General features: G+C 56.5%; 1 protein-coding gene across 3 annotated transcripts in view; it reads right to left on the bottom strand.

Annotated features, from left to right (window-relative positions):
* The window catches only part of Asap2 (ArfGAP with SH3 domain, ankyrin repeat and PH domain 2), a 112,702-nt gene extending 99,110 nt beyond the window's left edge, over positions 1–13,592 (bottom strand). The window contains exons 1-2 of one of the 3 annotated variants that reach the window (XM_048353443.1): positions 13,551–13,584; positions 13,335–13,498 (exon numbers count right to left, since the gene is read on the bottom strand). In XM_048353443.1, coding sequence (XP_048209400.1) covers positions 13,335–13,460 — 126 coding nt within the window. In that variant the 5' untranslated portion in view covers positions 13,461–13,498; positions 13,551–13,584. Of the gene's footprint in view, positions 1–13,334; positions 13,499–13,550 lie in introns of all 3 variants that reach the window. The other 2 variants (XM_048353442.1, XM_048353444.1) reach the window with 2 other exon arrangements.
* Positions 13,593–13,873: the final 281 nt, after the last annotated feature.

A 13,873-nucleotide genomic window follows, 5' to 3' on the forward strand; every position in this document is an offset into this window, starting at 1 on the left:
GGCGGCCAGGCGGGAGCCCCGGGAAGGCCCCAGGGCGGCCAGGCGGGAGCCCCGGGAAGGACCCAGGGCAGCCAGGCGGGAGCCCCGCGAAGGACCGGGGCCCAGTCCCGCCGACCCCTCTCCTCCACCACCCCCGCTGGTCTTCACAGCCAGCCAGCAGCAGGCTGGGCTGGCCACCGTGCAGATCCCAGAGCGGAAGGGGCTTCTGGAGGCCCTGCGCCACAGAGCGCTACCGGGAAAAAGGCAAGGCGGAGGCAGGCGGAGCCCCGCTGCAGCCCGCGCCGCCGCAGAGGGGGGCCCAGAGAACAGGCTCCCCGTAAACACAGGCGCAGAGGGTGGACGAGCCCTCCATCCTTAAAGGTAGAGACAGGATTGTTCGTTCATGGTTTTATTGCTCCCTTCCAGCATGCAGCCTCAATATGAGGCCCGAGACCAAACACGCTCAGCCCTCTCACACACTCGGAGCTCAGAGACCCACACATGAGGACGCGCGTGTGCATGCAGGTGTGTGCACACACGCGCACACACACACCCATCTCTGCCCTCGAGGACTGAATGAACCCCTGAAACGTGCTCCATCTTCTCCCCGGCAAAGCCGCTGTTGTCCCTTCTGGGCAGCTCAGGAGCTCCTGGAGGCCGAGCCGGTGCGCGTGCTCAGGGCCGGTCGGTGGAGGGTTCCTGGCCATATGCAGCGTATCATGCTGGATTCTAGAAGCAGATTCTGCTTCCTGCCCTGTCCCCGGCTCCTTCCTCCACAACCCCTAATAAAGAGGACACGGGCCCTGACAATGGGCAGACCCGGACGCCCATCTCCCCTCCCCCCGTAGTGCCCTCAACGTCTCCCCCACTGGTGTAGGGGGGACCCTGGCCCTCCTTCCCGCGGATGCTCTCTCCTTCTCTCCTCCTCTTACGCCAAACCAGCTTCCTCAGGCCCACTCCGTGCAGACCACTGCTCCGTCCCAACGCCTGTAACCGCTCCCAACAACCTCCTGAATCCAGTCCCCATGGACAAGCTCAGCCCTCCACAATCCAGCGCGGCCCTCCAGCCCCCCGGACCTCCCTGACCTCACGAGGTAAAAGCAGAGCCAAGACACAAGGGCAAAAGTCCTTGTTTGCATTTGGTATAAACTTCCAAGGGCAGAGAAGACTGTCCAGAGGTTCAGTGCCTGGTCGCTACGGCAAGATGTTTAAAGGGGCCCCAGTGTCGTGTGGACTATTAGACAAACCTCAAGGCTCCTCACCACCCCAAAACCCTGGCTGGAGCTGGGACAGGGTCTCTATGGACCTGAACTCCAGATCCTAACCCGGGGTGGGACACATTTTCCCCACACACACAGCCAGAGAGCAAGTAACTATTAAAAGCTTTGTGGACCAAATACACTGCACTTCCTATGGCACAGTCTTTGGACTTTTGTTCTGGGGTTTTCCCCACAATCCTTAAAAGCTGTGAAGACTATTTTTAGCTTACTCCTTCTGCATGCAAAACCAGGTCGCAGGCCGTAGCTGGCTACCCTCGGTGCTGACTGAACAAAAACGCGTGTGCGCGCCCCAGTCTAATTTGCATCGCTCTGACTTACCCACCCCAACTCACCATCGCCCTTCCCAAGTCCTCCTGGGAGAAGACGCCTGTGCTACAGGCAAGAGAAGCCAGGACCACATCCCAGCACAGAAGCGGGGCCTAGGGCCCAAGGTCGCCACCGCGTTCCTGCGGCTTTAGGCTTCAGCCCGGTGGACCCACGGATGGACAGAACGATGAATGGGGAGAACAGACATAAAGGCCACACAGAGCAAGTCAGAGAGTTCTGGTGCGTGGGGCGCGTCAGCGAAGGTTTGGAGACGGGATCAACAGATCCCAATGAAGAATGAGTATTCGTTGGGATGCTTTATAGAGCAGACAGTTCAGTAGTTCTTAAATTTCCCATTTCTCCCCAAATGTTGCAAAAGATGACATGGCAACTTTCCTTTTTCTGGCCAAAACAAGTGTGTTTCCAAGCGCAGAGCAATCATTCTATGGGAAAAGGCCCTAGACTATCAACACCCACTTCCTGAGACCCACGCGGTGGGGCTCCTTCCACAGGGAGCTCTGGGATTCTTCGTAGTCCTTACTCGGGGCAAACTCAGTCCCACATGGAAGGCTGGGGAGCCCCACACGTGACTGCAAACGGGGAGCACTTGGACTTGGAAATGCCATGGTAGACGGGCTGCCCGGGGCGCTGCCACGGGGCCCAGCCACTCACGGCTCTGCTCTCTCCAGGCACACACCCACGGTCAGGCTTGTCTTCACGGAAGGCCGTGCGCCGCGGAAACAGACGTCGGAGCTATTCCGCCGTGGCCCAACACCCGCTCCAAGGCGTACTCGAAACCTCCGCTGAGCCAAGGCTACAGGAAGTTGTTTTCTTGGTGAGTTCGAGCTCAACACTGCACAGCGAAATCCAAAAGCGAGGGCTGGGAAGGTGGCCTGGCGGTAGAGCGCTCGCCTGGCATGCATGAAGCCACGGGTTCGATTCCTCAGCACCACACACACAGAAAAGGCCGGAAGTGGCGCTGTGGCTCAAGTGGTAGAGTGCGAGCCTTGAGCAAGAGAAGCTCAGGGACCGAGCCCAGGCCCTGAATTCAAGCCCAGGACTGGCAAAAATAAAGTTCAAAAGCTACTTTCCTAGAAATACTTCCTGGACGGATCACGTTTCCCAGCCCTTCGAAGCAGAGGGCCCTCCTGTCCTTTCCACCCTGTGTGTCCCTGTGAGGCCTCGGGACTGAGCAGGAGCTGGTCCCACCCTGCAGAGCTGGTCTAAACCTCTTCCTCCCTCGCACCGGCCGCGGCTGTGGAGCTGGGTCTCAGCGGCTCCTACTTCGCGGGGATCATTTCTGGGAGCCTGAGGATGACGAGCCAATGGCCGACAGAGACACAGAACAGGCTTTGCGGAAGCCACTTTCCTCTTGCATCAGGGGTCTGTTTGTTTACATCCTGCAGGCATGCTTGATGGCTGACAGCTTAGCTCAGCTTAACAGCACATTTTCTCCTTTGGAAAACAGTGGCAAATTTCTGAAACACTCATTTGCTGACACTGCTGCTCCCTAAATCAACCCCAAATCTAGCAAACTGTCAGCTAGATACTTAACACAGCAGTTCGTGGTGGTTCAGAGGCAGAAACAAAGCCCTGAACATGACAGATCAGGCCTTACCGGCTTAGCGTACCAAAGCATCACAGAGCCAAGGAGGTTCATAAATTGAAAGGGCGATGCAACAGGGCCCTTAAGAGATTTCCTATTAGTCACGGCTAAAGCCACTTTCCCATTGGATCAATCGAACCTCCTTTACTTTGCTCTCACCATAAAAAAGAGAACTATGTACCCTCAAGACTAAGCTCCTTCCAACATTGTTACAGAAGATAACAAATCATTTGAAAAGGTACAACAAGCCCAGTTCTGGAAAACTGAGAGAAAGCGGGGTGGTAGGAAACATGGCCGACGTTCAATGCCATCGCTAAAGGGACAGCTTGTAAGTATGTTCGCCTGAAACCCCAAACTTGCAGCTCCACTCTGGGGTACCCTCAGGGAAGCAGCTTCTAAAAAGAAAACAGGCCCGGGCACCGGTGGCTCAAGACTGTAATCCTAGCTACTCACGGGGCTAAGATCTAAGGGTCCTGGTTCAAAGCCAGTTGGTATAGGAAAGTCTGAGACTCTTATTAAACAATTAAATGCCAAAAAAAAAAGCTGGAAGTGGAGCTGTCTCAAGTAGTGTAGAATGCTAGCCTTGAGCAAAAAAAACAGGCAGAAACAGAGCCCAGGCCCTGAGTTCAAGCCCCAGGACCGGCACACACCAAAAAGAAAAGCAACAGGGCCACAGAGGGCCTGAAATAGAAAAAAAAAAGGAGCCAAAGTCCGCAGCGGAAAGTTCCGTGGGAGAGAGGAGGTGAGAGGGGAAGAGAAAATTAGTCTGCGGCCCAGCAGCCAGCCCCAAGGGAAAGGCGGAACCAGGGTCACCAAGGACGGGGAGAAGGAGAGCGGGGAGAAGGGGAGCGGTGGAGAGCATCTCCCTCCCGCGACGGGCCTGGGAAGCTCCCAGGCGCACAGGGACGGCTCCACTAGCTTCCACCGAGCCCCCCCCCCCCCCCGTTTACACAGAGCCCACACGGGGGGCAAGACCAGGCAAAGGAAACGCAGTCATTTCAGCTGCATTCCGTGAAGTCGCTGAGCGCAGGACCAGCTCAAGCGAGAGAACACTGCCCAGCAAGCCCCAGGCCCTGAGCGCAGACCCAGCGCCACCAGAAAACAAATTAAAAATGACTGCGCTCCAATTTGTGCAAACCATTGAGCGTGTAATGGTGACTAAGAGCTGATCCAACAATTAAGCCAAAAAAAAGAGAAAGTTACAAGGAATAAAGCTAAGCTGGTGCTGGTGGCTCACAGCTACTCAAGAGGCTGACATCTGAGGATTGTAGTTCAAAGCCAGCCTGGGCAGGAAAGTCCGTGAGACTCCGATTTTCAATTAACCACCAAAAGAAAGCAGAACTGGAGCTGCGGTTGAAGTGGAAGGGCATCAGCCTTGAGCAAAAGAGCCCTAAGTTCAAGCCCAGGACTGCCCCCACACCACCAGAAATAATGAAGTAGAGTCATGCTTCAACATGAACGAACACTGAGAAGCCAGACCCAAACGGCCACGTCTTGAAATGCACTACGTGGAATATACAAGCCGGGTGAGTCCATCAAGACAGCAGGTCGGTGAGTCCATCAAGACAGCAGGTCGGTGGCGGGAGGGGCAGGGAGAGGAGGGGATGGGAGGAATTGCTAAGGAGCCTGGAGTTCCTTATGCGTGATGAAGACGTGCCACAATTAAATGGCTGGCGGTTGCTACACCACGGTGAATAAACTAAAAGTCACCGAGTTGGAATTCTACTCAAGAAGCCAAAAGAAATGCGTGCATCCTCCCGCTCTCTCTCTTTCTCTCGCCCGCTCTCTGTCTCTCTGCATATACACGCGTAATTCAAAATTCAACCTGAAGAAATGATTTAGTGCCCACCGACACTAGGACAATCAATTAGACACTTCTTGCCGACACGGATCCCTACCACGTATCCCAGAGGCGGCTCAAATCCAGTGTGTGTGAGATAGCAGAACTAAGGGGCTTCCAGGCCGGGAAGGCCACACCCTTCCCTCGGAGGCTGCCACACGGTGAGGCCGGAGGAGCAGCCGAGATCGGAGCTGAGACCCCTCAGTCCTTAGCTGGAGGCCTTCCCACTGCACTCAACTCCGAGGCGCAAAGGTGACATCCCCGGTTCTCCTAGGACGGCACATCTTCCGGTGAGCACACCAGCTCCCCCAAATCTACACAAAGACTGTTAGAACCTCGATAGAAGAAAGCCAATATTCATTGCACACGCGCTCGCACACATGTCACACCTTCACCGAAGGACAGAGTTCCGGTGGCTTTAGTAAGACGTCGGTCATTCAGTGAAGTCACTGAGCCGCAGAAGGACTGGCTGGATGTAGAGATCGAGAGACCAAGGTATGGAAAGCCGAGAATGGAAACGAGACACAAAAAACACACGAGGAGCTCGTCTCAAACTTAAGCCAGCAATGAACCACAGAGAAATCCGGCTCAGGGACCAACTGACATAGTGACTCCAGGAAGATTTATTAGAGAAAAACCTCTGCCAGAAGGTGGAAGGGGCGAACCTCACGTTGACCTCTAACTTCCCGAAAAGCCACAAATGGTCAGGAAAAGTAAAGCAAGGATGACTACGGCGCAGGGCAGATGCTGGTGGCTCGCACCAGCTTAGCTCTTCAGGAGACTGAGATCTGAGAATTATGATTCAAAGCCAGCCTGAACAGAAAAGCCTAGGAGACTCGTACGGTCAACTAACGAGCCAATGAAGCCGGACCGGAGGCATGACTCAAGCAGAATAGTGCCAGCCGTGTACAAGAAAGCAGAGTGATGGGCTGGGGATATAGCCTAGTGGCAAGAGTGCCTGCCTCGGATACACGAGGCCCTAGGTTCGATTCCCCAGCACCACATATACAGAAAACGGCCAGAAGCGGCGCTGTGGCTCAAGTGGCAGAGTGCTAGCCTTGAGTGGGAAGAAGCCAGGGACAGTGCTCAGGCCCTGAGTCCAAGGCCCAGGACTGGCCAAAAAAAAGAAAACCCAATCTCAGACACGGTACAGTTCTTAACACAGAATTAAAGCCCGCGGAAATGTCAGCTCCTGTCATTTCAGTGAAAACCTTCAATTCCAATACTGTGATTTCTTCTCAGAAGCTAGGGGGAGCGTCCCCAAGATCCTAGCTAGACAGTTAGAATCCTAAAGGACAGAGCACTGGCTTCATGGCCCACCTGATCCTACTGACAAAGCCATCTCCAGTATCGAGTGGAAAGATGACGTGACATCATTAACCACTGTTTCCAGGACAGGCCTTCGGCCAGAGTGTGTCCGCACTGGCCCCTGGCTGGCTAATCCCTCCGCAGGGCTGGGCATGCCCACAGGAGCGGGGAAGGAAGGGGAAGGTCTCCCCCAGCAGGAGCGGTGCCCGATGCCTGATCTGAACCGGGGCTCCATGGCATCCCAGCCCTGAGAGCTTGGTCACGCTGCACAACTTCTCTGGACCTTGTAGGGTTTTTGTAGTAAATAAACCTACCATAGCCAACACGTTGAAGGGGGCCCAGAACATAATAAAAGCCCAATAATGCTGGGCGCTGGTGGTTCACACCTGTGGTCCTAGCCACTCAGGAGGCTGAGATCGCAGGATCATGGTTCAAAGCCAGCCTGAATGTCCATGCAACTCCATCTCCAGTTAACCGCCAAAAAGCCAGAAGTAGAGCAGTGGCTCACCTCTGTCATCCTAGCTACTCAGGAAGCTGGGATATGAGGATCGGTTCAAAGCCAGCCCTGGCCGGAAGGTGCGTGAGACTCTTATCTCCAATTAACCCCCAGAAAACCGGAAGTGGCGCTGTGGCTTCAGTGTAGAGCTCCAGCCTTGAGCTGAAGAGCTAAGGGACAGCGCCCAGGCCCAGAGTTCAAGCCTCACCACAGACAAAAAGAAAGAAACTCAGGGACAGGGCACAGGTCCTGATTTCAAGTCCCAGGATTGGCATTAAAAAAAAAAAAAAGCCCAATAAAAGACAAGGGGGCAAGGAACAATATGGACCGGCACCAATATCAACCATGCTCTGCTATCCCAAACACCCCGACACAGCAGAGCACCTCCCATCTATAACCTCACACACAACCCTGCCGTAAACATCACACACAGCCTACGTGGTCCCCTCAAGCCCTGGGGAGCAGGCGCCTGCAAGTCTACCACCATTTCACACGGGAGTAGGGCCTCCATCAAGGACAGCACACAACAGGCTGGACAAACAAGACCAGCAGACAGAAGAAGAGCCACCCTGCGGCGGTCCTCACCGGCACCCGATGCTGGTCCTCACCACAGGATGCGCGGGACCGAATCTGCAGGTCTGCTGAACCCTAAAGCACGCGCGTGCGTGTCCTGAGTGTATGGACTGACCCCCCAGGCCGGAGGAGCTGCCCGGGCTGACCCTGAAGCCACACGGGGCGGGGGGCGGGGCTAGGCAGCTTCCCCGCCCCTAGAGCCCCAAACCCTTGAAGCACCTTTTATAACACTAACCCTGGCTCAGGGTGCAGCACTTCTCAGCAAGGCAGCACTGCTGAACACTCGCTCCAGAAAACAACTCAAATAATCCTACCACCGAGCCTGGAATTCCGAGGCTAAGCCCGAGAGGGTTCCTGGATTGAAGAAAAGATGTACACCTGTCTGCGTTTCGTTAATGTCTAACTGAACGCCCACATTTCCCACCACTGTGAAAGACGGCGACACACCACTCCAACGAAAGACACCATCCTGTCCGCTCACAGTGACCGGAAACGCCGCCCCGTATCTTTTCCAAAGGACTCCACCACGGGGGCGCTCGCTAAACCCCATCTCCATGTCTCAGCATGACACGGCGTCCCAAAATACTCTGGAAACTGGATTTCAGTAAGACCGGTTCCCTTTGAAGCCTTTAGTATTCTGTCGTTGCCATACCTTTTTTGAGCGGGGCATGGTGGTCCACGCCAATCCCTGAACTCAGGAGGCTGAGGCCTGAGGATCCTGAGTTCAAGGACAGCCCAGGCTACCCAGCAAAGCTCAATCCCTCTGCCTAAGGAAGAACACCCCGTGTTCACCGGCGTGCCACCTGCTGCCCCCCCGCCCCCCACCCAGGAACAGACCCACCACAGGGCCACGCAAGGCCCACTCCTCCGGGGCAGCAGCTCTGCGGTTCAGCCCCACGGTCACTGCTCTTCCCACACCAGAGAGTGCCAGCCACCACCCCACCACCCCCGACACACACCCCCCTCCCCAGACGCCCACCGGTCTCCTCTTTTCTCTCACGCTCCGATCATCTATTTTCCTGACCGCCCACATCTTCCCCAGCCCCAGAGCAGGCAGACCCATCCCAGAAGCAGCTCTCCTCGCTAGCTGGCCTCACTTTACCTAATCACCTGTTTATCTCTCCTTATCAACCCTGTTCGGGAGGAGCCCAAGAATGTGTAGGCCTCCAGGGCCGCACCCAAAACAATCACATCAGAATTTTAGGGAGCCGGGCGCAGCTGCTCCAGTCCACAAAAGCCCCGGGCAACGCTGAAGTGCAGGCCCCCGGCACACAATCTCATAGGGCCTCTCCAAAAGCCAGCACCGCACACACGAGTTACACCCGAGGGTTAAAATGTAAGCATCTGAGCCGGCAGGTCTAGGACAATGGTGCCTGAAGCTCGGCATTCCTACTTAGCCCCCAGCTGATTGCTGGGGTTCATAAACCACCTAGGAGTTACGAGGATGAAGTGTTCCAAATCTTCACCGTTCAAGCCGGTGGCGGCTCTCACCTGAAATCCCAGCTAGCTACTCAGGAGGCTGAGATCTGAAGATTATAGTTCAAAGCCATTCGGGGCAGAAAAGTCCCCAGGAGACTCTTAGCTCCAATAAACTACCCCCAAAAAAGGCCAGAGTAGTGCGCCCAGGCCCTGAGTTCAAGCCCCAGGACCAGCAAAAAATAAAATAAAATAAAAATAAATCCCTGTCTGATGTCATCTCTCATCACAATGCCCAATGCCCAATGAAGGGCACCAGCTCCAGCCGGCCCAGCGGGAGGCTGGCCCCAGCCGGTGCTCCCATCAGTCTGAGGATGTCTGCTTCTCCCCGTAGACAGCAGGTCCTTCCACTGAGAGAATGCATTCCCCTTGGTGTTCTAATCCGTTCAACGCACAGAGCAAAGCAGGTTTCCATTCATCTGAATGAGGCGCGGGACCTGGAACCCACAAGGAAGTGGAACTGGGACTTTTACTGCTGACCCTAAAAGAGAAGCTGGAGAAGACAAGTTCTCCCCTTAAATGACTCAAAATGTTCCAAATTCAGACTTCAGAACAGCACAGAAAGATGGCCCTCTCGGACCCCTGAAAGCTCACTTCCAAGGACGCGAGTGCACCGGGCCGGAAGGGCGTCCGTCCTCGGGTCTAACAGTCCGTGAGTCTGGGATTTGGAGAAGCTGTTTTGCAAACAAGTCACAAAGGGTTAGGGCTCAGAACCCCAGGGCTGTGGAAAATGCACAAGGCCGGGTCCCCACCCCAACTGCGGGGCAGAGTCAGACCCCACTGACAGCAAAGCCCGTGGGACCGTGGCCTGTCCCCACCCCGCCAGGACAGGACCCTGGGCTAAGGCAGCAGAGATTGCCACGGTAACCGAGGATAACACAGGGAATGACGGCCCGGAAGGAAGTAGATTACATTTTAATACTTAGGAGTCAACATCAAATTTATTTTTAAAACCACATCAATGCCAAATAAGCAAAGCTGGATGGATGGTGCTATTATGGATCGGTGCCTAACTAAAACACCAACATTCCAAAGTCTGTCTACAATTTTTTCCTATCTTGAGAATATTTAATAGTGCCTAGAGGTTCAAGGAAGACAAAATAACAATAATAAAAACAAAAGGCTTGCTTTGGCCACTTGCTAGTGGCTCACACCTGTCATCCTAACTACTCAGGAGGCTGAGATCTGAGGATCACGGTTCAAAGCTGGCCAGGTCAAGAAAGTTCGTGAAACTCTTATCTCCAAAAACCACCAGGAAATTGAAGTGGCACTGTGGCTCAAAGTGGTAGAGCACTAGCCTTGAGCAAAAGAGCTCAGGCCCTGAGTTCAAGTCCCACAACTAACCCCCCCCTCAAAAAAAAAAGCTCACTTCTCAGATTTATGGCACAACTACTTATTTTCTCTTTGCTAACTTTGCTGAAACTATGCAAAAATAATTACTCCATCCAGAGGGAAAGTAATCCCCAAGTGAAAATTTTAAAACACAGCTATGGTTCTTGCTTGCTGCCAAGACAGCAAACTGGTTACATGGTATGCGTTGGGTAAGGACATATGGGAACTTTTCGTGTACACACTCCTTCAACCGCTCTTCCCGGTGCCCTGCCTTCTCCCCCAGGGAAATCTGAATGATTACAGAATCTGGTAAGCAGTTAGCATTTAACAAACCAGTTGTCTGCTCCAGACTTGGGCTGTGCCCCAGCCATAATCCTCACAAGTGGAGAGAAAGAAGACAGTGCAAACCTAAGGAAAATCAGAACATGGGAGGGATCTCACCCAAGGTCACACAAGTGGCAAAGGACGGAGCCTGAACTTGAACCCACCTGACAAAGGAGCACCAAAGAGAATACATCCTTATGAAAAGCTGAGAGGAAACTGCAGTTTCTGAAAGCAGCATGAAGTCAAGTTCAAATTCCACTTGCTGGCTCTACAACCTTGAGCAACTTATTTAACCTCTCCCAGCATCCACTTCCTCATCTATAAACCAGGACAGGATTGGTGATAACAGATGTAAGGTTTGCAGTACGGGGCAGGCACCAGGTAGCTACTAATATTTTAGCTACAGGCATGCAAATCAAAAAAGCAACATTTCATTTGGAAAATGGCTGTTGGCAGACATAACCTCCGCTGCAAATCAACAGTTTCACCAAGGTCAATCAGTTTAAATTACTACATAACTCATTCAAATATAGGACTAAAGGCTTACAAATCTTAAATTATTTTATTTCTGTTAAATGCATAACTTTTGTGTTACGTTACTCTCAAGTCTCATCCTAGCACAGACGCTTGTTTGAAACCATAATATTGTGGGCCTTTGTAATTACACCAGACACAGAATATGTTTTTGTACTGGAACTGAGCATTAAATACCCTGGGAGGGACACATTAATTAAAGCAATCCATGCTGACTTCTCTCAGAAAGTAAACAACTTTCAAATTTAGTTAAATTCCAAGTTCTCATATACTGTCATCATAACATGTGTACTGGATTTACTTTCAAGTGAGATAACTCTGCAATGATTTTAATTTTTCCACTTTTGAGACCTGAATCTACTGAGAGGCAACATGAAGCAAGCTTGCAATTTAACAAAATGACCAAACCCAGTTTCTCTTTAATCTGCTCAGTAACCGAACTCTAGAGTAATCTCCTGCACAGCACACAAAAGCAGCTTTGGATTCATCCACTGAAAACCAAAATTAATCAGAGAGTATGCCAACTTCAATAGCAACTCCTATTTGCCTGGCTCTCCAACATCTGCCAGTGTTAATAATATTTAACTGACAAATTACGGTGTGAAAACGCAACTGAACTTTAAATATGATCGAGCTTTTGAAGGGCGGCATGCACAAAGCTCCCTTCCCTTAGCAATATTTAGCTACCTTTTTTTTTTTATGGCAACCATTTCTAGAAGCATTACTAATGTGATGTATTTTTAAAGCACTGCGAATATTTTCCTATTGCTTTTCAACTGGTACTTATAAAAAGAAAGAAAGAGAGAGGGAAGGAGGGAGGGAGGGAAGGAAGGAAGTTAGGAAAGAAGGAGGGAGGGAAGGAGGGAAGGAAGGAGGGAGGAAGGGAGGAGAGGAGAGAGGGAGGAAGGGAGAGGAAGGAAGGAAGGAAGGAAGGAAGGAAGGAAGGAAGGAAGGAAGGAAGGAAGGAAGGAAGGGAGGGAGGGAGGGAGGAAGGGAGGGAGGGAGGGAGGGAGGGAGGGAGGGAGGGAGGGAGGGAGGGAGGGAGGGAGGGAGGGAGGGGAGGGAGGAGAGGAGAGGAGAGAGGGAAGGAGGGAGGGAAGGAAGGAGGGAGGAAGGAAGAGAGGAAGGGAGAAGAGGAGGGAGAAAGGGAAGGAGGGAGGGAAGGGGAGGGGACGGGACGGGAGGGGAGGGGAGGGGGGAGAGGGAGGAAGGAAGCAGGCAGGCAGGCAGGCAGGCGGGCCCATCCCTCCAGTCCTGACCAAAGGCACCATTTTCAAGCTTCACTGACACAAGCGTTGGGCCGCGCTCCCCGCCCCCCCCCCCAGCGGGCTCCCCCGGCCTCGGCCTCGGCTCTGCGGGGCTCTGCGGGCCGCTGCCGTCCACGAGGAAGGAGCAACTCCACCGAGGAGCAGCGGTCCAGGCTCCCCGCGCGCGGGCCGGGCCGCCCCCACCCCCGGCCGCCGCTGGGTTCCCGGGGAGGGGCTTCCCGCGTCCCCGGGGCCCCCGTGGGCTCCAGCCCGGGAGCCCCCCCCCCCTCAAACGCCCCCCGCACCCAACCCTACAACTTCGCCCGGACCTTCGGCGGCCGGAGCGCCAGCCCCGGGCCCCGGCGGCCCCCGGGGAGGATGCGCCGGGCCTCGCAGGTGCGGGGCGCGGGGGGCGCGGGGGGCGCGGGGGGCGCGGCCGAGCTCCGGTCCGCAGGCTGCGGGCCCCGTTCCGGGCGGCTCGCCACCATGACGGTGCACCCCGAGCGCCCGGGCCCGGCCCCGGGAGGGAGCGCACGGCCGGGGGCCGGCAGGTGGGGCGCAGGTTCGCGGCCTTCGGGACCGCGCGGCCCGGGCCCCGCGCCCCGCTCCCCCGCCCGGCCTCCCGGCCCCAGCGACCCGGGGCGGGGCGGCCGGGGTCCCCGGAGCGGCCCGGACGGCGGGGGGGCGCGGAGGGCCTGGGGCGGCGGGGCCCGCGGCCGCCTCCCCCGAGGCACTTCGGGGACAAGTTGACGAGTCCGCCCGGGGGTCCCCGGCTGGCCGCGGCGCCGGCCACCGAGGCCGGAGTTGGCCGCGCGGGGGGACGGGGAGCCGCGGGGGGTGCGGGGGGTCCTCCGGAGGCCCGGGGGGGGGGGGGGCGTCCAGCCTCGGCCCGAGCCGCCTCCGCGGGAACAAAGGGCTGCGCTCCCCGCGGGGCTGACCCGCCGGGGCCGCCGAAGTTTCCCCGGGGCGCGAGGCGGGTGCGGGCGGCGGGGCCGGGCGCCGAGGTCCCCGCCCCGCCGGGGCCGCCGCTCACCTCCTCGATGGCCGCCACCGTGTTGCGGCACTGGGCCGTGCGGGTGGTGAAGCTGGAGGCCGTGGGCGCCTTGTAGTCCTCATGGGTCTCGGCCACGAATTCCGACACGGAGATCTGGTCCGGCATCGCCGCGGCGCGCGCGGGCACCGGGGAGCCGCCGCCGCCTCCGCCTCCGCCGCGGGATCCGCGGGATCCGGGCGCCGCCGCCGCCGCCGCCGCTCCGGCCCGCGGACAAAGGGGCGCGCGGGGCGCGGGAGGAGCCGCCGCCGCCGCCGCAGGGCGCGGGCCGGCCGCTGCGGGGCCGCCGGCGGGAGCGGGGCGCGCGCAGCCCCGCGGCTCGGCCCGCCGTCCGCCTGCCCGCGCGCCGAGGCCCCCCGCCGCCGCCGCCGCGTCCCCCGCGAGCGAGCCCCGAGCACGGCGCGCAGAGCCGGCGGGAACTGCCCGCCACCCAGCCGCGGGCCCGGACGCCTCCCGCGGAGAGGGGCGGGCCCGGGCCGGGGCGGGGGACGGCGGCCGGGCGCGGGGCGGGGCGCGGGGCG

This window comes from Perognathus longimembris, chromosome 8, assembly GCF_023159225.1.
Source record: "Perognathus longimembris pacificus isolate PPM17 chromosome 8, ASM2315922v1, whole genome shotgun sequence".
NCBI lineage: Eukaryota > Metazoa > Chordata > Mammalia > Rodentia > Heteromyidae > Perognathus > Perognathus longimembris.